Source organism: Hippocampus bargibanti, linkage group LG06 (genome assembly GCF_051943395.1).
Source record: "Hippocampus bargibanti isolate YZ-2025 linkage group LG06, ASM5194339v1, whole genome shotgun sequence".
Lineage (NCBI taxonomy): Eukaryota > Metazoa > Chordata > Actinopteri > Syngnathiformes > Syngnathidae > Hippocampus > Hippocampus bargibanti.
In genome coordinates, this window is record NC_142739.1 from 23,689,825 (window position 1) to 23,716,639 (window position 26,815).

The window sequence follows — 26,815 nt, forward strand, 5'->3', positions numbered from 1 at the left end:
CATTGTTTTGATTCTCAAGCAAGGAAAGGCGTTGTGGGGTGACATCACGAACAAAGGGGCGGGACCTTCTTAAACTGAAACTTTATGAGGTCATTTTTAAGTAGTTTTGGGACACTTTAAGTCGTTTTTATTGGTGTTTTTCATTTGACTAAAAATATCAGCCTGCGTGTTTTAGGTATTTCAGATGCTACAAAACGCTTTTCTGATATTGGTTAGGAAACAAAAAAATGGTGTCGGTTGTCCTTTAAGGCTTGTATAAGTAACCTGTATTGATTTGTACTGAAAAATAATTGCGTGTATGCAACTCGAATGTTTGTAAGGAGGGCAGTGTCTGCATTTGGAAAACTTAATTTATTTATATATTATATTTGGACAACTTTTTTTCATACATTGTAGATGCACTGTCTGGTGCGTCTTTTGGAATATGGAATATAATAAATAATATGGAAATATATGGAAACAGTTTGAAAATACACCATTCATTGGATATGTGCCTTATACTCTGGTGCGCCTTATATACCGGAAAATACGGAAATTTCTTTTGCCTATTGCTGGCCTAAGTTGTCTCAAGGATCTCGTTTCCACACAAAAAAATGTAAATGGGGTTACAAACTTGTTAAACAAACGCTACGATGAAACATTCGCTGTCATTAATAATAATAATAATAAGAAGAAGAAGGAGAATAATAATAAGAATAACAATACATTTACAAGCGCCTTTCAAATTCTGTTTCACACCACAGACATGCAGGCCACAGTTTGACTGTTCTTGTGTTCTACTTGGGACAATTTGAAATTTTGGTTCATACTTTAGCAAGCATCATGGAATTTCACAACTTTGATTTGCTTTCTCGGGCCGAATAAAATGATGTGGCGGGCCAGATTCGGCCCCCGGGCCTCGACTTTGATACCGGTGCTTTAGTTGATGTCGCATAATCATCGGACATTGAAGTACAGTGAGACCTCAACTTACAAACACCTCAACTTACAAACTTTTTGTCTTACAAACGTCAAATTTATGAAAATTAAACCTTATAATAAGCACTATTTTCATAATACACACCCACCACGGCTGGCGGAGTGACCATTGGCGGAAGCACACGACCGAACAGCACCAGAGGTTAAGTTACCAACAGTCCTTATGGAAGGTGACTCTCCTTCCATAAGCCATCAACGACCATCAAAAAGGTAAATAAAACTTTATTTTACAGCAGTTTATTTCTTTAATTACAGTCCTCATGTAATGCGCCTCTCTTTCCAAAGAGCAATTCCTTTTGACCTTCGACCTCCAACGCCATTCCATCAAGCCATAAATGACCATCACAAATGTAAATAAAGTGACTTTATGATACAATGCAGTGTATTTTTTTCATTACAATACAATAGCACATTTATTATACATAGAATAAGGTATGTTGTGTGTAGTTTTAAGGCTTATTTAGTTGAAAAGTATATTTTATGGAAAGCCGGGAAGGGATTATTCCCATTTTAATGGTTTCCTATGGGATTTTTTTTTTTCGAGATACACACTTTTCGCCTTACACACTCTGTCTGGGAACCAATTAAGTTCGTAAGTTGAGGTCTCACTGTATATCCTATAGCTCTGATGATGTCCTGACATTTTATCTGAATGTCCTACTTCCTTTCCCAGGCTCCTCTATCCTGGCATTCTGACATTTTCCCGCATGTTTGTGATCCCTTCAAGGAAAGTGTCTGATGTAGCAGGAGGGAAAAGAGGCACGAGAGGAGGATGCAGCCTGCATCCTGTGAGCCGGGCTACGTGAAGTGAAGGCAATAATTAAGCGAGCCAGCATGAGTGAAGGTTGACATCAATGAGTTATGCAAATGCCGACACTCATTCGATCAGCAGCGGCACATGTGAAGGTCTTCCATTGACATCGTCTCGTAACATTCCCACGCATCGGATGTGGGATAGAACTGCACATGGAGCTGCACTGTTACGATAGTAAAAGAGCATCCACATCGGTTCATAACTCATGAGACAGTAGGCCAAAGCACTGAAAGGACAACCGACGCCTCAAGTTGTGTCCATAATTTGTAAAATCACTTCAAATGACTTTTACTGAGCGTATTTTACAAAGATTCCACGGCATATAGCCATATTTTATGTTTTAAGACTCGCACTGAATATTCAGGAAGTCTTGTTTTCGAGTTGATGACGATGCCTGCCGTGACGTCACGTCTGGAACGCCCCTGACCGAGAAAGCGACACACAATGCGTTTTGGGTACTTTGTTTGGTCTGAAAACTTCGTGTTGATCCGTGTTGATGGCAAAATTAGAAGGAAGGAAGAAACACATAAATAACGCACTAAGACTACTACAGTGAGACCTCAACTTACAAACACCTTATCTTACAAACTTTTCGTCTTACAAACGTCAAATTTATGAAAATTAAACCTTATAATAAGCACTATTTTCATAATAAACACCCACCACGGCTGGCGGAGTGATCTTCGGCGGAAGCACACGACCGAACAGCACCAGAGGTTAAGTTACCAACAGTCCTTATGGAAGGTGACTCTCCTTCCATAAGCATCAACGACCATCAAAAAGGTAAATAAAATTTTATTTTACAGCACAGTTTATTTCTTTAATTACAGTCCTCATGTAATGCGCCTCTTTCCAAACAACAATTCCCTTTGACCTTCGACCTCCAACACCATTCCATCAAGCTATAAATGATGTAAATAAAGTGACTTTATGATACAATGCAGTGTATTTCTTTCATTACAATACAATAGCACATTTATTATACATAGAATAAGGTATGTTGTGTGTAGTTTTAAGGCTTATTTATTTGAAAATTATATTTTATGGAAACCCGGGAAGGGATTATTCCCATTTTAATGGTTTCCTATGGGAATTTTTTTTTTAGATACACCCTTTTCGCCTTACACACTCTGTCTGGGAACCAATTAAGTTCGTAAGTTGAGGTCTCACTGTATTTGATATTAGCTGACTCAAATTCCCAGCAGACAAATCAGCCCATTTCCAACGGAGCTTGGGCGCCATCTTGTGCATTTTCTGGGACGCTACATTGCAGTCCAGATGCCTCAAAATGACACGGAAGGACTTCTTTAATCGATTGCAAACATTTATGCTTTCCTCTTCGGAACTATTTGAATCATATTCATAACTGGATAAGTAACAAGAAAGCATCTTCTCTGAATCTGAAGCCATTGTTTTGATTCTAGAGCAAGGCAAAGACGTCTTGGCGTGACGTCACGAACAAGGGGGCGGGACCTTCTGAAACTCGTCATTTCCGGGGTCATTTTGAAGTAGTTTTGGGACATTTTGAGTCATTTTTATAGGTGTTTTGCATTTGACTAAAATTATCAGCCTGCGTGTTTTGGGTATTTTAGATGCTATAAAATGTTTTTCTGATGTCAGTTAGGAAACAAACAAAAAATGGCGTCGGTTGTCCTTTAAAGCAGATGTTTTTAACTCATTCACTGCCAGTCTTGAATTTATTTGGGAATTGATACTATGACGTAGAGCGCCATTCCCGAATTTGTTCAGGTTTTTTTTTTTCTAGAGGCGATGCTGATACAGCGCTGGTCAGACCTAATGTAATTTTTTTCTCTTCCACGAGGGGGCAGCATTTTGCCTTTTGTACAGCCGTCCCGCTTGCACCTCATATTACTCCAGACCCGTATAACTTAGGAATTAACTCATTTTTTTCTGATGAAAGTAAATAGTCTCATCTCCAGGTTATCTGCATAAATTTGCTTTCGAAATCGTACGTTGTTGAGTGTAGTGTAGCGGTTGTATTAGGAAGTTCTAGTCAGTAGCAAGTTCTGGAATCATGGCATTCAAACGTTAGAGCAGTGGTGTCAAACATACGGCCCGCGGGCCGGAACCGGCCGCTAAGGAGGGTTGTTTAGGTCCGCAGGATAATTTAAAAGTGGAAAAAATGCAAAAACGACATGGAATTGATGAGGTGCAATTCAAGGATTTTCCACTAGGGGCAGAGTGGTACCGCTTCGATCAATGTAGAAGAAAACAGCTGTGTTTTTTTCAACCGCTATCTTTTTTTGCAACCGCGGTTTCAACACGCTGATTAGCCAAAATGTAATTATCCAAACAGAGAAAAGTAGATAAGGAGCGTAGAATTTTCAATGAAACATGGACCATGTCATATTTTTTGACAGAGATGCGTGAGAAACATTTGTGCTTGGTGTGTTTCAACATGTTTTGGTATGGAATGAATGATGTTTGGTTATGTATAGCATGTATGTTATAATTTTAAAGGTGCGGCCCATTTGACATCTACCGAGGCCATATGTGGCCCACCATGTGAATTGAGTTTGACACCCCTGCGTTTGAGACTCATTATGAGCATGGAAGAAAGAGTGAAGTGTATTAAACTGAACGAAGAAGGATATAAAGTGATAAAAATTCTATAAATACAGTATTTTATTGTATTTTGTACAGCCGCATCCCATTTCAAAGTCAGATAACTCCAGACACATAACTTAGGAATTAACTCTCTTTTTCCTGATGAAAGAAAATAGTCTAAGATTTCTTACGCTGCATTGAACATTTATGTACTCTTAAAACTCAATGTTCGGTGTGTCCTGGAATTTCAGTGAAAATGACAAAAACCCTGGCACTTGAATGGACACAATCGCCTGGCAGTGAATGACTTAAAATGGAGTCCTTGTAGTATCATAAAAAGTAACAAAAAAACATGCCCGCAGAATTTCTAGTTATTCCACACTCAATGTTATTTTTTTGCCGGCGGCCATGTTGTTGTGAATTTGGGGAAGCCATTATAATGTTTAATCCCCTCCACATATTTCATATAGAGGGCACAACAAATGAATGAAGTTTTCAAATTTGAGGTCAAAAATAATGACTAGTATTGTGGTTTACGTGGGACAATTTGAATTTTTGGTTTGGATTTTAGCTAGCATGAAGAAATATCACAAGTTTGATTTGCTTTCGCGGGCCGAATAAAATAATGTGGTGGGCCAGTTTTGGCCCCCGGCCCTTGACTTTGACACCAGTGTTCTACGCTCGATTGGCTATGGCTTTGCCTTCAACCTACTTTCTTGTCAGACAGCAAAAAAAATGTGATAAAAATTCTGCTCATGTTGTTTGCGTCAACAAGACCTTGATGTTTCTAATCCAGAAATGTTCACTGAAGACCACCTCCAACCATAACCGCTCCTTTGGAATGGACTTAACAGGATTGTGGTGTGTACAAAATACTCATTAATGATTCAGTTAGGAAGTGGGGGGCAAAAAAGCGATGGCATAGTCATAACATTAGGGCGCGTGTTCTGTAGCCAGATTCTATTTTAACACCTGCCAATAGAAACAAACCATAAAAGTGGGGAGCAGCTTTTGAAGTGAGAAACGCTCAAAGTACAACGAGTTCTTCCAGGTTCTCTTCTACAAAACAGCAGTTTATCTTTAATAAATATCCATTAAATATCCCTTAATTTCATCTGTGCTGTGCATATTTGACAGTAAAGCTGACTTTGACTTTAGCACGCTCCTTAACCTGTACAATTGTAATTATACACCAAAATCAATCGAGGTGGGGGGAGGGTTCTATGGTTTAAAAGACCATTTAGTGTTGTATGAAATAGTGAGAAATGACATGACCAGCAAGTATGAATGGGATGATTCAATGTACCGACTATAAAAAGTCGACACACCCCTGTTCAATTGCCATATTTTGTGAACTTAAAACAAAGAGACCAGGAAAAAAATACTCTATTTAAAACTTCCACCATTTATGTGACTTAGAACAAAACCTAAAGGACAACCGACTTCCTGAAGATTCAGCGCGAGTCTTAAAATGTAAAATATAGCTATATGTGGTGGAATATTTGCAAAATAAGCTCAGTAGAAGTCGTTTGAAGCCATTTTACAAATTATGGACACAACTTGTCCGGAGACGTCGGTTGTCCTTTAAATCCACACGTATTGTGCTCAGCAAAATGTGGGGGGTTACTTTATGAATTTCGCCATTACGCTTTATTTTAAGGACTTAACCGGATGCAGTTGTGGTGACGGGAAACTTGACACTTCCGAGTAAGTCTGGTGAGCTTGTTTCACTTACCAGGTTCCTCACTTCCAGTCGGACTCAAGCGAAATGAGAGGAGGGTCTTGCAGCTAAAAGGTCTCCCACCATCACTCTCCTCGACTTTGCTGTGTTATTCGTGGACGTTCTGTACTTCCTAAATGAACGAAATATTTTATGACCGGACTTTGGATCAAGTTGGAGTTCGGCTGCTGCACAATGTGACCACGCTGAGTTGAAGCACTTCGGATTTAATCGGTACCGTTTTATTGATCGCCAGACGCGGAGTTCAAGAATGGGGAAACTACAATCCAAACACGGTAGGACCAGATTTTATAGCGCATTATTTGCACTTGAAGCTTTTGCAATATGAACTGAAAATTCAAAGTATGTCTGTTTTGCATGATCCAAAGCGTGCAAGCGCAGAGAGAACCCAGAAGGTTAGTCGAATGGACAAGTGCATGAAGACTATTTTGAAGTTATCCTCTTCTTCACGCTAATTTCTTTTTCTTTTGATTTGTCAGGGGACAGTTTTGTTGTGAACGCTTTCCTCCGGAGGGGCATGGACGAATCTGAGCGCTATGGAGGGATGGATCACAAGATGAAGAACATGCAAGTACGGCGGACATTTAATTTCTATCTAACATGGTGTTTTTTTGTTCATTAAAAATTAAGTCAAAAAGTTTGTGGTCACTACGGTATTTACATTTTTATGCACCACTGGAGGGGTAAGTATGAATCACATGCACTATTTATGCAATGTATTGAAAAGTTGAAATCTATATATGGCCTGTCTATGCAAAGATGTACTTTTCATACTGTACCTTGGCTATTTTATTCATACATTTTTACAATATTTAACAAGATACACTCACAAGTAAATCCGGTTTGACATATATAATTTAAATAACCCTATCTATCTATCTATCTATCTATCTATCTATCTATCTATCTATCTATCTATCTATCTATCTATCTATCTATCTATCTATCTATCTATCTAAAAAAGTTGACATTACTTTATAATCTCAAATCAAAATATTACCCACACTCGCTTGTAGTCGTACATGTTTATATTTTCATGCTTGCTTCTAGTTGGTTGGCAAAAGGTTAAAGTAGGTTTTCCCAAACTTGTCAGAACTGGTGGTCGATTATTTTACACGGGGTCCGCTATCCTTTGAATGAATAGTACTTCATACCTGTTTACCTATATTCATACTTGTTTACCTATTATTATTATATTATTTACTTATATTATATTTTCCCCATATTTTATACGTTTCTTTACAATGTCAACTAATGTACTGCATACTACAACTTTTAGACAGGATTTTTTAAAATTGTGAACCAATCTTACAATGACCATTTTGGCTCGTATTCAGTTTGTCTCAACTGCTGGTAGCCAACGCCGATCGCTACTATTGTCACGGCAAACCAGCAAAAGTAATCCTCAATCGTATAATTATAGATATATTTTTATCGCTACATACGATCGGATTGATAAAAGCATAACGTGCACATGCGCGGTAAACTGTCTGCATTTTCGCTTGTGTTCACATTTTTTTTAAGCATTTCAAATAATGTACAGCATACTCCTACTTTTATTTGAAAATTGTAATCATTTATAAAGGCAGCTATGAGCCAAGGTTGACATGTATGATACTTTGTAAAACACGCCATTTTCCTTGATTGATGTTTGTAGTAAACTCATGTCCTATGTTCTTTGTATCTTCTATGCAATGGCCTCTATGTGCTTATGAATATGTTTAAGTGAAACCAATGTGGGAGTTTAAAATTGAACGTTTTGATATCTCTTAATTAATGAATACCAGCAGTGTGCGTGAGAGCAAGAGTGTGTATGTGTGTGTGTGTGTGTGTGTTTGTATGACTAGTCTTGTGAGGACCACTCGCATTTTATACCATCCGTAGTGAAGACATTTTTGACAAGTGAAGACCTTTTGGCCGGTCCTCATGTTTTTTCATTCTCAAGGCTTCGAGAGGGTCTATATATGCATCTGTTAAAGTTTCAGAGAGGTCCTCACAAATTCACTCAAAATGATTTGTTTGTTGTGTATTTTCATTTCACGTGTGGGTGTGGGTAATGAGAGGAACAAGTTCATACCACAAAAATTAAACGATATTTTAACCAAATTCACTACAGGGGTGAGGACTTTGAATGTAGCCATTCAGAAACCTCACTACTGCTGTTATTTCAGTTTCAAGTCCATTTTGTATTTATTTGTTTTTAAAGAAGTTGAAGTTGGAAATGGGGTGACATTTAGTGTTCAAATGTAACACTAGTTCTTTAAATTTATCAGCAACGGTGGTCCTCACTCCTTTTCTGGAGTTATCCGGACCTCACAAAACCATTGAAACAGGAGTGTGTGTGTGTGTGGGGGGGGGGTACGTTTGCTGATGGGATGAGTGTGTCAGGCACTTCAAAGTTGACTGCTCGGAGCTTTGACAACACCCTGTAAGAGGAGATGAGCACTTCTTGACTTTTAAGGAGAAGTCAAAGTGCATTGACGAGCATGCGTGAATACCCGTGCCAAGTCTCTTGTTTCTTCCTTGACACATCTAAGACCCCCCGCCCCCCCTCAACCTGCACCATCACCGGATAGGATAAAAAAGCCACACATACTTAAACAAAAGTGCATGGAAAGGTAGCGTTGTCTTCCTAGGGAGTGTGTAAAATGTGCTCTTATGGCTCCCGACATTGTACATTTGACCTCCCTTCCTCAATGCCTTCTGCAATTGTTTTTGAGCTGGACACAGTTTATATAACATTTTACGTGGAGGGGCAAGTACAGTAGGAGAGGTGGGTGGTTTGTTATAATACAAGGATTGCAGATGAAATCAGGTCATTATCCGCCCACTGGCTGCAAATGAAAGGGGTGCCGGAGTTCACACTCACCCTGAAGGGAAACCACCAAAGGTGCAAGGCTTTTTATTACTTAGGTGCTTCCCACCCGCACCTCCATCACGCTCACGGCTCTGATTTATTTGCCGTCATTAGTCACTTCCATCACGCCCGGAGAAGAAAAAATATAGCTCTCCATATTTCACCAAACATTTTAATAAGAACATTTGAGAAGACATGTCTGAGAATGCCATCAATATATACAGTATATGTGACCACATGTAGCATAGTGCTAAAATCAGAATAACCCTTTTTCCATGCCTTTTCATCCAACCACATCTGCATATTCAGCCCCTTTTCCATCTTTATGCATGCCAGCTGTCGCCCGACTCTGGCAAAAAAAGGAGATTTTTTTTGTGTGTGGGGAGAATAAATCAAAAAAGTTTCTCACATGCTTGTATTGTCTTTGAAATACAGACTGAAAATGAGTATGTGTACCATGGCAGAGGAAAAAAAACGAGCCTGTCTGCTCATACGTTACATTCATGTTTTGAATGAGGCTTCAGTTGGAGTTTATTGCTGAAAAGAAGTCCTCAGGGGCTAGAATCGACGACTGCTGTTGCGCAGCAAGTTTGAGACCGCATATTTTCAATTTAAGATCGGTTACAGAATTAGACGGTGTCATGTTGTGAAATGTAATTATTAGGTTCGATGTCTGTGGCTTTATTTTCAGATGAAGGCAAACCCAGGCCAGTAATATTAGAGATGTTGATCAAATTTTGCATTTAGTTGGTAATATATATAAAAAAAAACATGATAATTAAGTGTAAGGTGTCTAAGTCAAGGCTCAGGGGCCAGATCCGGTCCGCCACATCATTTTATTCGGCCCGCGAAAGCAAATCAAATGTATAAAATTCTATCATGATTGCTAAAGTCTGAACCAAAATTTTAAATTATCCCATGTAAACCACAATAGCCGTCATTATTTTTTACTTTAATTTTGAAAACTAGTTATCGTATATCCAGTGTATAAGGCGCACCGGCGTATGAGGAGCACCCCTAATGAATAGTGTCTTTTCAATTTTTTTCCATATACAAGACGCACTGGATTGTAAGGCAACAAATGACAAAAGGTTCTCCAAATATAATATATAAATATATCAAAGTGTTCGAAACATCAAGCACTCCACATTATAAGGTGCTACAGTGGAGCCTGGGGTCACGCAATACTTCTTCAGTGGGAAATGGAGTCGGTGGCTTCTGACAGTAGTTGCGAGACCTGTTGTGGCTCCATAATACTTCACATATAAGGCGCACCGATGTATAAAGCACAGGATCATCTTTTGAAGAAAATGAAGCCTTTTGGGTGCGCCTTATATGTAAAAATATGGTATTTGTTAATTTGTTTTGCGCTTTAGATGTAATATATGAAGTCGATTAAACATTCTAATGGCTTCCCAAAATTCATAACAGCCCCCCAAGAGGAAACCATAACTACAATGTAGCCCGCGGCAAAAATTAATTTGACACCCTTGGATTAATGCAAACGATTTTCCATATGTAATATTTATTGTGTAGCTGTGTGTGTCCTTTTTTCGGTCAAGGGCGTTCCTTCAGTGACGTCGGGTGAGGACTCGTCACCAACTCAAAAACAAGATTTCCGGAATATTCAGCGCGAGTCTTAAAACGTAAAATATAGCTATATGCGGTGGAATCTTTGTAAAATACGCTCAGTAGAAGTCATTTGAAGCCATTTTACAAATTATGGACACAACTTGTCCGGAGACGTCGGTTGTCCTTTAAATTACATTGGTTCAGTTTTCGCTTCCAACATTGTGAAGGGTTATCTGTTATTGTTAGCTCAGATTAAGCGCAGTGGTGTAGGAGTTGTTAGCAAAGGTGCTAGTTCAGTCGTTATTGTTAGCTCAGATTAAATAGATGGCTAACTGTTAACAATATTACACCGCGATGTAGGAGTTGTTGGCGAAAGAGCTAGTTCAGTTGTTGTTGTTAGCTCAGTTTAAGTGACTAGCTAACCGTTAGCAAGATTACGCAGTGGTGTAGGAGTTGATAGCAAAAGAGCTAGTTCAGTTGTTGTTAGCTCAGTTTAAGTCACTAGCTAAACGTTAGCAATATTACGCAGTGGTGTCGAAGTTGTTAGCAAAAGAGCTAGTTCAGTTGTTGTTTGCTCAGATGAAGCGACTGGCTAACCGTTAACAAGATTACGCAATGATGTAGGAGTTGTTAGCGAAACAGTTAGTTCAATTGTTGTTAGCTCAGATTAAGCGACTGGCTAGCCGTTAACAAGATTACGCAGCGGTGTAGGAGTTGTTAGCGAAAGAGCTAGTTCAATTGTTGTCGTTAGCTCAGATTAAGCGACTGGCTAACCGTTAACAAGATTACGCAGTGGTATAGTAGTTGCTCTCAAAAGAGCTAGTTCAGTTGTTGTTGTTAGTTCAGTTTAAGTGACTTGCTAACCATTAACAAGATTCCGCAGTAGTTGTTTGCAAAAGAGCTAGTTCAGTTGTTGTTGTTACTAGCTCAGTTTAAGCGACTAGCTAACCGTTAGCAAGATTACGCAGTGGTGCAGGAGTTGTAAGCGAAAGAGCTAGTTCAATTGTTGTTAGCTCAGATTAAGCGACTGGCTAACCGTTAATAAGATTACACAGCGGTGTAGGGATTGTTAGCGAAAGCTAGTTCAATTGTTGTCGTTAGCGCAGTTTAAGCGACAAGCTAACCGTTAACACGACTGCGCAGTGTTGAGTGCTTGGGTGTCCATTGTGGTTCTATCAACTTGTGTTTGAATATGCTTATGAATTCTTGATTTACTTTATAGCCGTGTCGATCTCCGCTAACATATCATGAGTTAGCCTCGCATGTGTAATAAAAAAAATTGCAGTTTAGTTTAATCAGCTCTTTTATTATTTATCATTTAATCTATGGTTTTATTGTACTGGTGTTTATTGTTCTTTTAATTGTAAAGTGTCCTTGGGTGCTTTGAAAGGCGCTTGTAAATTAAATGTATTCTTCTTATTATTATTATTATTAAATATGGTTTGATATTTAGGTGGTAGCGTCTCGTCTCAACATCTGGCCCCTCACTAGGAGGTTTGGTCTTAAACAGATAGCATTACTTGTGACTTTATAGAAGGGAGCAGATTGACCAAATTTGCTGTTTAACTCTGACCCTCACACCCCCTCCCCTTCCTCCTCATTGTCAAACGGAGGGGAGGGAGGGGGAGTAGGATTCCTGAGCTGCCTGGCTGCGACTTCAAAGTGCAACACTGAGAGTTATAAAAGGGCTCTGATATCCAGTAGAACCTCCAAACCTGCGCCCCCTCACCCCTCAATCCCCTGCTCGGCGAAGGTGGGGAGGAGGTTGATGTACTGCCGGGAAAAAGAGGCGCAAACATGGCCTGTACCCAACACGAACGAGTCTGTGTAAACCTCGGAAATCTTCTTGATAAAGCTTTAATTTGGATCCGGCTTTACTTTCCAAAGAAATAACAGCAGATCAGACGTGTTTAAATATTGATTTTTCAGGCAAAGCGTGACTCCACTCGCCGTCTGGCCGCTTGCCTTCGGCATTGTAATCCCACTTTTGAGCGCACGAGTGGACAGCCGCATGCTCTTTCCTTAATAATAATAATGATAATAATAATAATATAATAATAATAATAATAATAATAATAATTAATACATTTCGTTATAAGCGCCTTTCCTTTCAAAACTCTCAAGGTCACTTTACAGTCACAGGATAAGTATTTTTCTGTGGGTGAGCAGCGGCAGCCACACGCGCCAGCGTTCACTCAAGCCAGAAGCAACTCAAATAGATAGCAAGCTAGCTAGCTAGCTAGCGAATAGATAGCTAATAGGTAGCAAATAGATACCTATTAGCTAGCGAATAGGTAGATAATAGGTAGCGAATCGATAGCTAATACCTAGCGAATAGATAGCTAATAACTAACGAGCGATTTTGGCATTGTTGAAAGTAACCGCAAACTTAATCGTATCACATTTCATAAACTAATAAGTAAACTCTGTCAACATTTGACATTTATTTCTAACAAACCGTAGCAGTTAGCAAATTATCAGCGGCGGTACTAGCTTGTTAGTTTTTATCCTTCAATGCTATTTGTTCCACCTGTTAGGTGAATCTTTATTTCCGCTTTGCGACTTTTTTTTACATGGATGACCAACTGTATTTTTTTAAATCATTCACTGCCAGACGATGTGCAAAAATGTGTCCACTCCAGTGCATTTCTACACGTCTTGCTGCACCATTTGTGTTCAAGTATTTGTTGGTTGTCAGCAGGTCGCAGGCATTATGATGCGTATTAAAATGTCGTCGCGTCGATGCTGTAAGGAAAACGATGCTAACACCCTCGCTTCATCTGAAACTGTATTTTAGTCTCACCCCCCCCAACCCCACCCCGCCTAAAATCAGCAAGTCTGGATTTACTGAGTGCTTACAATTTCCTAACCCAGCCTGGAGAAGTGTGTTCGTGAGTTCACCAAAGCCCTGTGAGGCTTCGCTATGTGTTTCACCTCTGGAAACATCAACAAGGTCTACATTTTGTCACGTATGAGCAAAAAGAGCTTCAAACAGGCTCGCTGGGATGCCCCAATAATGACAGGCTAATTTGGCCTTTCAGCACCGCCTTTTGTCTCAAGTCTCGCCACAGACTTACTGGTGGGGAGCCACTATGTCAACACGTCACATTCCATGATGGAAAGAAAAAAATAAAATAAATAAAACATTCAGTATTCCACTTTAAAAAATTAATATTGAAATATTTGGAGTAGAAAAAAAGGGTTCAGCTGAGATCGTCATGTAAATGTCAATGGCAAAAAAAAAAGAGATTTAAAGCCATAATAATGACTCACCATTTTTTTACGTTATGATTCTTGATGGTGGAAACTTGATCTGGAATTTTTATCTGTCTTTGCATTTTTTTTCCATCATTTGTTTATTACACGCAATAATTTTTGTCAAATTTTATCTTCCCTAACTTTCATCCAAGTGTAATGATAATTGCTGCCAATACTAATGCCTAAAAACAATAAAACACTTAGTTAGGTCCGCTTATTTTCACTTAACATCTGCCGTACTCTCTTTATACCGCCTGTGAAGTAAATTACTGTATTTTCTGGAATATAAGGCACACCTTCAATGAATGACATACAGTGATACCTCAGTTTACGAATTTAATTGGTTCCCAGAAAGTGTGTGTAAGATGAAAAGTCCGTTTGCCAAACATTTATTTCCCATAAGAAACCATTAAAAATGAGAATAATCCATTCCCAGGTCCCCATAAAACCGCCCAGTGTAATAATTTACACCAGGTACCGCGGATTGTGAAAATAAATGACTCATAATTGATATGAAACATATCAAATCACATCTTTAGCCACTATAAATCATTTTTGATATCAGCTGAGATCCATAAAATGAAGCTATCTAATGATACTAAAGACAAATGATACAGTGCTGATGAGCTCAAGTATAATGTTTATGTTGAAGGAATGCTTTTGATCACATTTCATGCAGTACAGTGATACCTCAGCCTACGACCTTAATCGGTTCCCAGAAAGTGTGCGAAAGGCGAAAAGTGTGTCTTCCAAACATTAATTTCCCACAGGAAACCATTAAAAATGAGAATAATCCGTTTCGTGGTCCCCATAAAACTAAATTTTCGACTAAATAAGCATAAAAACATATACAGTAAAGTCTCGTTATATCGATATTCAAGGGAGTCCGAAAAAATATCGATATAACCGGGACTATCGATATATCCGACCCTGTTTGCATGTAATTTTCCTCCGTGCGTGCATAGAAATAGTATCGATATAACCGGGACTATCGATATATCCGATATCGATATAACGAGACTTTACTGTACCTTATTTGATTTAAAATAATTGTGCCATTACATTGTAATTAAAGAAACAGACTGTACTGGACAATAAAGTCGTTTTATTTACCTTTGTGAAGGTTGTTGATGTAGTTGCCTCTGGATGATATCCGAGTGAAGTTGGCGCGCTTTCTCGGCGACAATACCCTCACTCACACAATCTTCTGCTAGCTGCTTTTCGTTAATCCAAATCAACAGACGTTTTTCAACCTCTTCTATTGCCTGAGACTGTTGCTTGAACAACACAGAAACACCGTTGGGCACACTTAGCAATGGTCGACTTAGCATACTGGTACTGGGACGCTAAGTCACACAAACGCATAAAGACGGATTATGTGGCGTAAGGTCAGCTTTTGAAAAAAATATTTTCTTTTTGGTGCGTATTATAGTTCAAAGTAGGTTCAAAGTCAAGGCCCGGGGGCCAAATATGGCCCACCATATCATTTTATTCAGCCCACGAAAGCAAATGAAACTTGTGAAATTCCATGATGCTTGCTAAAGTTTGAACCAAAATTTCAAATTGTCATAGGTAAACCATAATAAGTTTTGTTCTAGATGTAAAATGTGGAGGGAATGAAACATTTTAATGGCTTCCCCAAATTCATAAAGAACCCCGAGAGGAAACTGTAACTACAATGTGGCCCGTGGCAAAATTGCTTACACCATTGCTTTAGCACATTTATCCAACAGTATACACTGTATTTTCCTGTGTATAAGGCACACCGGAATATAAGGCGCATCCCCAATGAATGGTGTATTTTTAAACATTTTCATATAAAAGGTGCACCGGATTATAAGGGGCACCCACAATGAATGACAAAAGTTTTCCAAATATAATATACAGTGTACATACAGATGCTCCCCTACTTACGAACATTCAAGTTATGAACAATGGTACATACGAACATTTTTGTAGTAACATATTGGATTGGATTGGATTGGATATGCCTTTATTAGTCTCACAGTGGAGAAATTCTTACACATACATACAACATATGTAGTATTCTCTCCAGTTGTACGTGTACATATCTTTATAGAGCATATATTTTATTAAATGTTTATTTTTCAGTCCTGATACAAGCCTTAAACATATTATATAAACCTTAAAGGACAACCGACACAATTTTTTGTTTCCTAACTGACATCAGAAAAACGTTTTATAGCATCTAAGTGTCCCAAAACACGCTGTATGATATTTTTATTCAAATGCAAAACACCAATAAAAATGACTGAAAGTGTCCCAAAAATACTTCAAAATGACCTCGGAGATGCCGAGTTTCAGAAGGTCCCGCCCCCTTGTTCGTGACGTCACGCCAGGACGTCTTGCCTTGCTCGAGAATCAAAACAATGGCTTCCGATTCAGAGAAGATGCTTTCTTGTTACGCATCCAGTTAGAATATGATTCAAATAGTTCTGATGAGGAAAGCATAAATGTTTGCAATTGATTAAAGAAGTCCTTCTGTCTCATTTTGAGGCATCTGGACTCCAATGTAGCGTCCCAGAAAATGCACAAGATAGCACTCAAGCTCCGTTGGAAATGGGCTGATTTGTCTGCTGGGAATTTGTGTCAACTAGCATCAAATAGTAGTCTTGGTGCAACACATAACGATTCACCATCGCGTTATTTACGTGTTTTCCTCGGATCAACATGAAGTTTTCAGGCCAAATAAAGTACCCAAAATGCATTGTGGGTCGCTTTCTCGTTCAGGGGCGTTCCAGACGTGACGTCACTTTAGGCATCGTCTTACTAAATACCCAAAACGTGCAGGCTGATATTTTATTATTTTAAAATAAGCCTTACACATACATATCTCGAGCACGTATCTCGTTCGTAAATTGGGGAGCACCTGTAAGTTTTTCACATATAAGGCACACCACATAAGGCGCTATATAGTAGAGGCTGGGGTGATGCACTACTTGTTCTTTAGGGGGAAATGGAGTCAATGGCTTCTGACAGTAGTTGCGAAACCTGTTGTGGCTCAACATTACTTCAGATGTAAGGCGCACCTCCGTATAAGGCGTAGGGTCATCTTTTGAAGAAAATGAAAGCTTTTAGGTGCGCCTTATACATCGGAAAATACGGCACTTCTTTTTTTCTTCTTTCTGTTTAAAATATGGCCGTGCAAAGCTACAAAATGCCAACGAAAAAGCAAATAACAGCTATGCTTTCTAACGCATTGTAAAGAAGCAAAATTAGACTATGATTGACATTATTTTAAAAGTTAAGGTTGTCATCTGTATAATCTCATCCAAGAAACATTACTCCCGCCCATCTGGATGTAAGGAATACTTTGATCGCCAACGTGTCATTCATGACTTTGGTACTCTGCCTCACTCATGATTCAAGAAAGAAAGCACTACCTGAGATGCGAAAATGGCAAAGAGGCGACATAAAGGTGCGCTGGTATATGTAGCTCTTTTTAAACAGTCTTGAAGGCATTTGGAGGGTCTGTTTTTTTCCACCACCCCCCATGAAAATGGCTTCACAAGAAGGCGAGCTCTGAGCCTTCATCTCTGAATGAAAAGCATGTGGCTGGCATCCAGAACAGCGGGGTCTTTCAGCACAGCCCCAGCAGACATCTGTTCCTGGTTTGTACTCTAAAATCCTGGAGCGGGGAGAAGGGGGGATGTGGTGGGAAGGGGGTAAGAGGGTAAGGGGGTAGGGGGTGGAAGGTTGCCGTGGAAGAGGAAAAGAGGAGTAGGGATTTAAGTTTTTTTTTTTTTGGGGGGGGGGGTGGCTGGGAGGGGGTATTTCAGCGGTTTTAGAGGCATCGGGGAGAGGGAAGTCGGTGGGCAACATCTGCCGGACTCTGGGAGGAAAACATTTCGGTTTGGTTCAGTTTAGTTCAGCTGCACGTGAGTTTTCCCATTGTCCAAAACTATCGATAAAATAAACCACTTTTTGGCATGATCCTGTTGTGGTAGCAACCTCACGTAGGGAGGAGCTTCTTCACACACTTGTAGCCCATTGATTGGTGGAGGAAGGTCAAGCTGAAAATATTGGATGACACCTTCCATTCTTTCTCCCGTGACTTCTTGAAATCTGAGATACAAGCATTGATCTATTGATTGATTTGTTGATTTAGTTTGTCATGATATGAAGATGAGAAGGAAAGCGACAAGGGATAATTTCGTGAAGTTCCGCATATCCTCGTGCCCCTTTGTGAGATTAAGGAGATCACAAAATTGATTTTTTTTTCGAGTCAGTGAAAAGACGGACAGCCTGCCTCGAGACCCCCCCCACGCACGCTAACTGAGGGGAGTTAATTGTCCCTTTTTTGCGTATGTGGAAATGCCGCGGCTTGGAATTGAAGCGGATTTACATGGGACAGGAGATGTGAGATAATTTCTTTTTGTTAATGGATGTTCCAGCTTCGTGTTTTGTTTCAACATTTAGCTTGTAACAGATGTGCACGTTTCACCATGATCCACTGGTGAAAATGATGCTTAGATCCTCTTTCATCTAGAATTGCTTCATACAACAAAGAGGGTGCAGAAAGTGCTTCAGATTGAATGACTGTCTTTGTGTTGTCATGTTATTTTTTCTTGTTCTTTTAATAATAATAATAATAATAATAATAATAATAATAATACATTTCATTTTAAGCACCTTTCAAAGCTATCAAGGATACTTTACAGTCACAGACAAGCATAGGTACTACGTATAATACATAAAATACAATCACAAATGTAATACAATAAATAAAATACAATTATAAATAGAAACAAGACAACTAGCTACACAGAAAATGCGATTTTTAAATAGGTGGATTTTGAGATGGGACTTGAATGTTGGGAGGAAGTGAGTTCCAGAGTTTGGGGGCAGAGCAACTGAAAGCTCTGTCCCCCATCGTGCTGCGATGGGCATGGGGGGGGGGGGGGGGGACACAGAGGTGGAGGGAGAAAGAGGATCTCAGGGAATGAGAGGAAATAGAAATTTGATTTCAAGATGGTGCCACTGTGAGTGGCTGCCTTTACAGCAGGTCATGTATTTTGTTTTTCTACTTCTTCCTTTCCTCTTCCTTCCATCACTTTAAAATTCTCCACTGCGAGACTAATAAAGGCTAATCCAATCCAATAAATTCTAGTCCATCTGGCCATGTTTTGAGCCATTTTTATTCCATGACATTGCCATCCTGGAAATAACGGCAAACTAATGAAGTGGTATTGATGTATTAGTATCTGATCATATTTTTAGCCCATGCATCAAACGCCTTTCAATGCATCAAACGCGTCAAACGCCTTTTAATCAAAGGATTGTCCGTTTGATTCTTGACGTGATCTTGGATTTGGGTGGAAAAATATCATCTATCCTAACTTTGTCATGTTTTGGTTTTTGACCAACGGGTGGCACTGTAAGGCCCTGCCTGCAGCTGCACAGGTGATGGTCATTTTAATCAGTGAAAGTTAAAAGGTCATCGTTGGTTTGACTTTGTCAGGTTTGTTTCGTCTTGCCATGTTTGACTCATGGTTTTGTTTGGCACTTTGGACATTTTTGTTCAAATGACTTTGTTGTTTGAAATTTTGTTCCTGCTGACTTTATTGGATACAATTTGTCAAATACACTCTGATTCTCCCTCCTGCCTGCTTTTTTGGGGTCCATCATCATCACCACCACCTTGCAAATCGTGACAGTGTTGACTTTATCTGCTGTTTACGCCAAGTCAGTTATTGTAATCCCGCTTTCACACCAAATCCATCCGAAACCGCATTGAACATTGCAAACCATACCGTGACCAGCTGAAAATTTCCAAACCTCTTGGGACAAACGTGTCTTTTTCATCTCACCTTCTTTTTCTTTCCTTCATTTAATGATCAACCAATCCCCGCATCACTCCACACCTCCTGCGCCTGTTTATCTTTTCCCATGTGGCTTACCATTTGTCGAACACAAACCTCACAGTCGGCGTAAACATCATCACCCAGCGCGGCTTCCGCACTCATCACCAAGCACGAGTTGCTTATTTAGCCGCTCTTTCATGTTGCTTGGCGTTCACATAAGCGTCACCGCGACGCCTCTGAGTCAGAGGGCGAGTCTCACCCATGGAAAGAGCCAGTGTAGAGCATGACATGTCCATGGAGGGTATTTTGGAAGACTTTCAACACAGCTCCATTGTACCACCCTGGAAGACAGAAACATTGTACTTTGACATGTAAAATTGTTCTCTGCGGAGTGATGACCTCCATCAAAATCTGAAACATGTCTGTCTGACTTGTTCTTGTTTTGAGGAAATCTGAAATTTTACTGTTTCAGTCCAGTAAATGTGTTAAATCTCTGTCTCTGTCTCTGTGTCTTTGTGTTGTCATGTTATTTGTTTTTTTTTTTTTTTTTTATTTTGACTTTAATATGGCACCACAAGAGTGGCTATCTTTTCAGCAGCTCGTGTATTTTGTTTTTCTACTTCTTTCTTTCCCCTTACTATCATAACTTTGCTGCTGCGAAATGTAAATTCCTCCACTGCGAGACGAATAAAGCTACATCCAATCCAATCCAAATGAGATGGGTCCTAATACAAATAGACTTTGTCAGTTCATTTTGTTTGTTTTATACTAATCCTGAAATATTTTGCTGAACCCAATCACTGCCACACGATGTGTAAATGTGTCCATTCCAGTGACAGGGTTTTTGTCATTTTCACTCAGATTCCAGGACCCACAGAATATTGAGTTTTAGGACTATATAAACATTCAATGCAGTGTAAGAAACCTAAGCCTTTCTTCTTTCATCAGAAAAAAATAGTTAATTCCTGTAGTTATATGGGTCGGGAGTTATAATATGGGTCTGGAGTGATAATAATAATAATAATAATAATAATAATACATTTTATTTTTAAGTGCCTTTCAAAGGTTTCAGGGACACTTTACAGTCACAATCATAGAAAAAAACAGATACAATAATAAAATACAATTATAAATAGAAACAAGAAATAATGCTACACAGAAAATGCGATTTTAAATAAGTGGATTTTGAGATGGGATTTCAAGGTGGGAAGAGGACCAATGTTACGAATGTTGGGAGGAGTTAACTCGTGAAATATATGGGTCTAGAGTTATGTGAGCTTAAAATGAGGGCTGCTGTCCCAAATACAATGCAATACTGCTATTGGTCGAGTCACGAGTGGCCTATTCAGGTGCACTCAGTTTGGTCAAGAACCGTAAACCTAAACCAATGCATTAAAAAACTGACATTTTTGTTTGAAAACTGATTTGGATTACAATTGTGACATTCAAAAACTGAGATATAACCAGGTATACCGGTTCGGATAATAGATACAGTATGCCTAGTAGTAGAATATGTCACTATTCTGTAGTAATGAAGACTATTTTGATGAAAGTCCACAAGCCTTCAGCTTTTTTTTCTTCAATTTATTTATAGCTCCTTTAGATGTCTCAACATCATATATAGTGTATAATCAAACGCTGATATCTTATCATTCTACGCCGTGAGGCTACACATGGATGTACCCTGATGTCCGGAAGCGGCAAATGGCATAAACACCATAAAAAGAAGTGACAAGACGCGAGTGACTTCAAAGCGCCACTGACGGCACAAAGAGAAGGCGACAACTTAATTCCGTGAAAAAAACAGCTCTGATAATAATGAAAGCGTGTTTCTTGTCTAAAAATATTCCCTTTGCGGTGACGGAATAGTTGACGTTAACGTCACATTATAAAGGATCTCATCAATTGATGAGATCCTTTCATGCTTGTCGCATGGTGCATCGATTTTTTTTTTTTTGGGGGGGGGGGGGGGGGGGATTAGTACTCAATAGAGAAAATTTTCTTGCGTTGGAGACATGTATGATCAGGAATGCCTTTTCATGTTTATTTTTACTCAAAATGAATAAAATTTGTCTGTGGGAAACTTATGTATCACATTGTAAACATTCGGGTCAAAAGAAACCCAAAGTGGGCCATGAAAAAGGAGACCAAGCCGCAATTTGGTTCAATTTGACCGAACTGCCTAAATTGTTACATAAAACTGCCCACTTTGCCCACTATGTAAGGCACAGGTGTCAAAGTCAAGGCCCGCGGGCCAAATCCGGCCCGCCACATCATTTTTTTTCGGCCCGCGAAAGCAAATCAAACTTGTTAAATTCCATGATGATTGCTAAAATCTGAGTCAAAATTTCAATATTTTTGGATGTCAACCACAATAAAAGTCATTATTCTTGACTTCAGATTTGAAAACGAGTTATTCATTAATTTGCTGTGTGCTCTATATGTAATATTTGAAGGGATTTAAACATTCTAATGGGTTCTCCAAATTCATAACGGCCCTCGAGAGGAAACCATAACTACAATGTGGCCCGCGGCAAAAAATGACTTTGACACCCCAGATGTAAGGAATTAATCAGCCCGTTTCCACAGGCTGATTAATTCCTTACATGGCGCTTTGTTGCCCTCTTCTGCCTCTTTTTGGTCCTACACGACATTTTCAGACCAATGTACAGCAAAATGCATTGACGTGATGGAAGGACTGCTACAATGTGTCCTTTTTTCGGTCAGGAGCGTTCCTTCAGTGACGTAGGGTGAGGACTCGTCACCAACTCAAAAACAAGACTTCCGGAATATTCAGTGCGAGTCTTAAAACGTAAAATATAGCTATATGTGGTGGAATCTTTGTAAAATACGCTCAGTAGAAGTCATATGAAGCCATTTTACAAATTATGGACACAACTTGTCTGGAGACGTCAGTTGTCCTTTAAATGCATATGATGTGATTGTTTGGTCTGGATTTCGGTGACAGCACTCATTTTCCCAGCATGCCTTTCGGTGGCGACGGGGTAGCCGGCAGCTCCCTCCAGGGTTAACGCCAGTTTGTTTTCGAAAGAAAATAACTGGAGCTGGAAGCCCGCTGCTTCATGCTGACATTTTTGGGCAAAAAGTGTTTGAATCCAAGTCTGTGTTTAATCTTGTTTCATCTGCCGGCCAAGTAAAACACAGTGAGACTCGAAGGTTATTACAGTTTAGTGTGTAAGGTATGTTTCCACATAAACCCCCCCCCCCCCCCTTGCTGCTCTTTTCCAAATGAACTTCATTTCACAATCCTTGGATTCGCCAAGGGTATATTCTTCGTTTTTTTCACCAATGGATGATGGTCATTTCTAATTGCGCACACACCGTCTTCAGAGATGTCTGCGCATGCGATGAGCTCACTGACAACGAAGGCCGCTTGAAACATTCCCATATGTTGTCGGTTTAAATATTTGTAAATGGAGGCTTCTTATTTATTTTTAGAAGGTCTTAGATACCATTTAATTGTTTTTAACAAAATTTAGAAGGAGTGTGATGGAAACTGGAGAGCTTGCAATAGGTCAGACTGCAACCTGACATACTGTACAGACACTCCCCAACTTACGAACGAGATATGTTCCGAACAGTCGTTCGTAAGGTGAATTCGTTCGTATGGTGAATTTGTTCATAAGTTGCTTCAGTGCTATATTTTATATGGAATATATGTTAAGGACAACCGACACCATTTTTTTGTTTCCTGACATCAGAAAAATGTTTAACAGCATCTAAAATCCCCAAAACTGATATTTTTAGTCAAATGCAAAACACCAATAAAAATGACTTAAAGTGTCCCAAAACTACTTCAAAATGACCACGGAAATGGCGAGTTTCAGAAGGTCCCGCCCCCTTGTTCGTGACGTCACGCCAGGACGTCTTGCCTTGCTCTAGAATCAAAACAATGGCTTAAGATTCAGAGAAGATGCTTTCTTGTTATGCATCCAGTTATGAATATGATGCAAATAGTTCTGAAGAGGAAAGCATAAATGTCTGCAATCGATTAAAGAAGTCCTCCCGTATCAATTCGAGCCGTCAGGACTCCAATGTAGCGTCCCGGAAAATTCACAAGATTGCGCCCAAGCTCCGTTAGAAATGGGCTGATTTGTCTTCTGGGAATTTGTGTCAAGTAGTATCAAATAGTAGTCTTGGCGCAACACACAACGATTCACCATCGCATTATTTATGTTTTTTCCTTCTAATTTCGCCATCAACACGAAGTTTTCAGACCAAACAAAGTGCCCAAAATGAATTGTGTGTCGCTTTCTCGGTCAGATGCGTTCCAGACGTGACGTCACGTCAAGAATCGTCAGCAACTCGAAAACAAGACTTCTGGAATATTCAGCGCAAGTCTTAAAATGTAAAATATAGCTGTATGCGGTGGAATCTTTGTGAAGTACGCTCAGTAGAAGTCATCTGAAGTGATTTTACAAATTATGGATTTTACAAATTATTTTACAAATTATTATAGCATATAGGTATATTTTAGCTATATGCTATACCTGACCGAGAAAGCGACACACAATGCATATTGGGTACTTTGTTTGGTTTGAAAACATCGTGTTGATCCATGCTGATGGCAAAATTAGAAGGAAAACACGTAAATAACGCGATGGTGAATCGTTGTGTTTTGCACCAAGACTACTACTTGATACTAGTTGACACAAATTCCCAGCAGACAAATCAGCCCATTTCCAACAGAGCTTGTGCGCCATCTTGTGCATTTTCTGGGACGCTACATTGGAGTCCTGACGGCTCGAATTGATATGGGATGACTTCTTTAATCGATTGCGAACATTTATGCTTTCCTCTTCAGAACTATTTGAATCATATTCATAACTGGATGAGTAACAAGAAAGCATCTTCTCCGAATCTGAACTCTCCGAAGCCATTGTTTTGTGTCTGGAGTATCCTGGCGTGACATCACCAACAAGGGGGCGGGACCTTCTGAAACTCGCCATTTCTGAGGTCATTTTGAAGCAGTTTTGGGACACTTCAGTCATTTTTATTGGTGTTTTGCATTTGACTAAAAATATCGGCCTGTGTGTTTTGGGTATTTTAGATGCTATAAAACGTTTTTCTGATGTCAGTTAGGAAACAAAAAAATGGTGTCGGTTGTCCTTTAAGGCTTGTATAAGTAACCTGTATTTGTTTGTACTGAAAAATAAACATTTAAAAAAATATATCCTCTATAAAGATATGTACATGTACAAGTGGAGAGAATACTACATGTTACTACCAAAATGTTTGTACGTATATGTGGGAGTGTCTGTATAGTTAACAATGGATTCTTTTTGGTTTTTTTGGGGGGTTAGTAAAACAGCACAATACATTGTTCATCCTAAAACTTGCCTTTGACGTTTTCGATTGCTCGTCAAGGACATAAATTGCAGTGCCATCACAGCAGCATTTAGCGTGCAATTTCCCCTAGCTTGTCATGTAACTCTTCACGTTGTGATGCAACACGCATCCAATTCGGTCCCTTTTGGAATGTTACAACCACTTTACTTTGTTATTCTTGGATTTCAAAAAAAAAAAGACAAAAAAGAAACCTCAAGACAAGTTCACCGAATGCTTCGAAACTTCATCCCTGCGCCACATTCCTGAAACTGACACTCCAGCTAGTTTGGAAGAATGAAACCACACACGCCACAAACCCCTAGACTTCCTGTCAATTTAACCAAGAAAATGTAACAAGACAAGCGGGGAGGGTGCACAGCTTCACTTTATTGATTTATATTTTTTGACTAGAACACCAATGTCCATCCTCATTGCCCTTCTATTTTCATAAATGATGCTCTAAGATGGATGAAAGTTCCCCACATTTAAAATCATAAAGGAGTTAGTTCAGCTCTTCTCCGCTCTGAGCCTACCAACCCCCCCCCCCCCCCCAAACCCCTTTTTGGGACCCCAATCTTCCACATGTGTAGGTATCGCTTTTACTCAGCTCATAAAATGCCACAGTCCCATCTGAAAGTGGTTAGTTGTCGAAACACTCGAACAGCTTCAAAGCTTGGAAAGGTTTTTTTGTTGCCGACAGTGCAAGCCTGGCTCGCTTTCTTCACATCACATTGAATCTTTCCAAACGGCTAGGGGGGGGGGGGGTGTACAGAGGGTCGAAACTTGCTTTTGTAACACAAACCCGTTCCCGTCATCCAAACCCTGGGTCCTCGACATTAACTCATTTACCTTCAGACGTGCAAAAATGTGTGCAGTCCATCACCAGGGTTTTTGTCATACTCACTTGAATTCCAGGACCCAAAGACTATTGAGTTTTAGGACTACATAAACATTCAAGACAGTGTTAAAACCTTATACTGTCTTCTTTCATCAGAAAAAAAATGTTAACTCCTAAGTTATATGGGTCTGGAGTTGTATGAGCTTGAAATGAGGGCAGCTGTCCAAAATACAATGCAATACATACATATTGGTCGGGTGGCGCATTCAGGTGCACTCAGTTAGGTCAAGAACCAAATACTGAGGGTTAATTCCTAAGTTATATAGGTCTGTAGTTATTTGAGCTTGAAATGGGGGCGGCTATACAAAGTGCAAATGCTGGGAATAATGGCAGTGAATCACAATAATCATCATCATCATCATCAGTGACAGCCTCACGAGGTTTCATGACGCCACAATCACAGACAAAACAAATTGTTAATTCCTAAATTGTATGGGTCTGGAGTTATATGAGCTTGAAATGGGGGCAGCTGTCCAAAATACAATGCAATACATACATATTGGTTTATATAGTGCTTTCACAACAGCTGAAGCTAAGCGCTAACATGGAAAAAAAGAAATGCTGCCCCGTTGTGGAAAAGAAAAACATTGCCAGAGGTCTGTCTGACCGGCGCTTTATCAGCCCGCAAACATGAAAAAACAAAACCCGAACAAATTTGTGAATGGCAGTGAATGAGTTAAGAGGAAGTGGTTTATTATGATTATTATTTTTTATAGATACGTACTGTACAAAGAATTTGAATAAGAAGGACTTTTTGCTCTCATGTTCAGAAGAAAGTAGCACGCAGAGGTTGTGATGAGATATTCAAAGACCAGCAAACTTCAGAGTTCTGTTCGTGCATGGATATGGAGATGATGAAACAGCGCTGAATGGAAGTCTCTGTTCTCATTTCCTCTGAAGTCCCCTCAACCCCCATTTCTTTCCTGAGGCCCGTCCACTTCAAAAGCTGACCTCG

General features: G+C 39.5%; 1 protein-coding gene across 1 annotated transcript in view; it reads left to right on the forward strand.

The window, feature by feature from the left end:
• The first annotated feature begins 6,096 nt into the window (after positions 1-6,096).
• Positions 6,097-26,815, forward strand: part of nkd2b (NKD inhibitor of WNT signaling pathway 2b) — a 47,350-nt gene continuing 26,631 nt past the window's right edge. Inside the window, exons 1-3 of the mRNA XM_088999321.1 lie at positions 6,097-6,376; positions 6,470-6,496; positions 6,581-6,672. Coding sequence (XP_088855447.1) covers positions 6,352-6,376; positions 6,470-6,496; positions 6,581-6,672 — 144 coding nt within the window. The 5' untranslated portion in view covers positions 6,097-6,351. The remainder of the gene's footprint in view (positions 6,377-6,469; positions 6,497-6,580; positions 6,673-26,815) is intronic.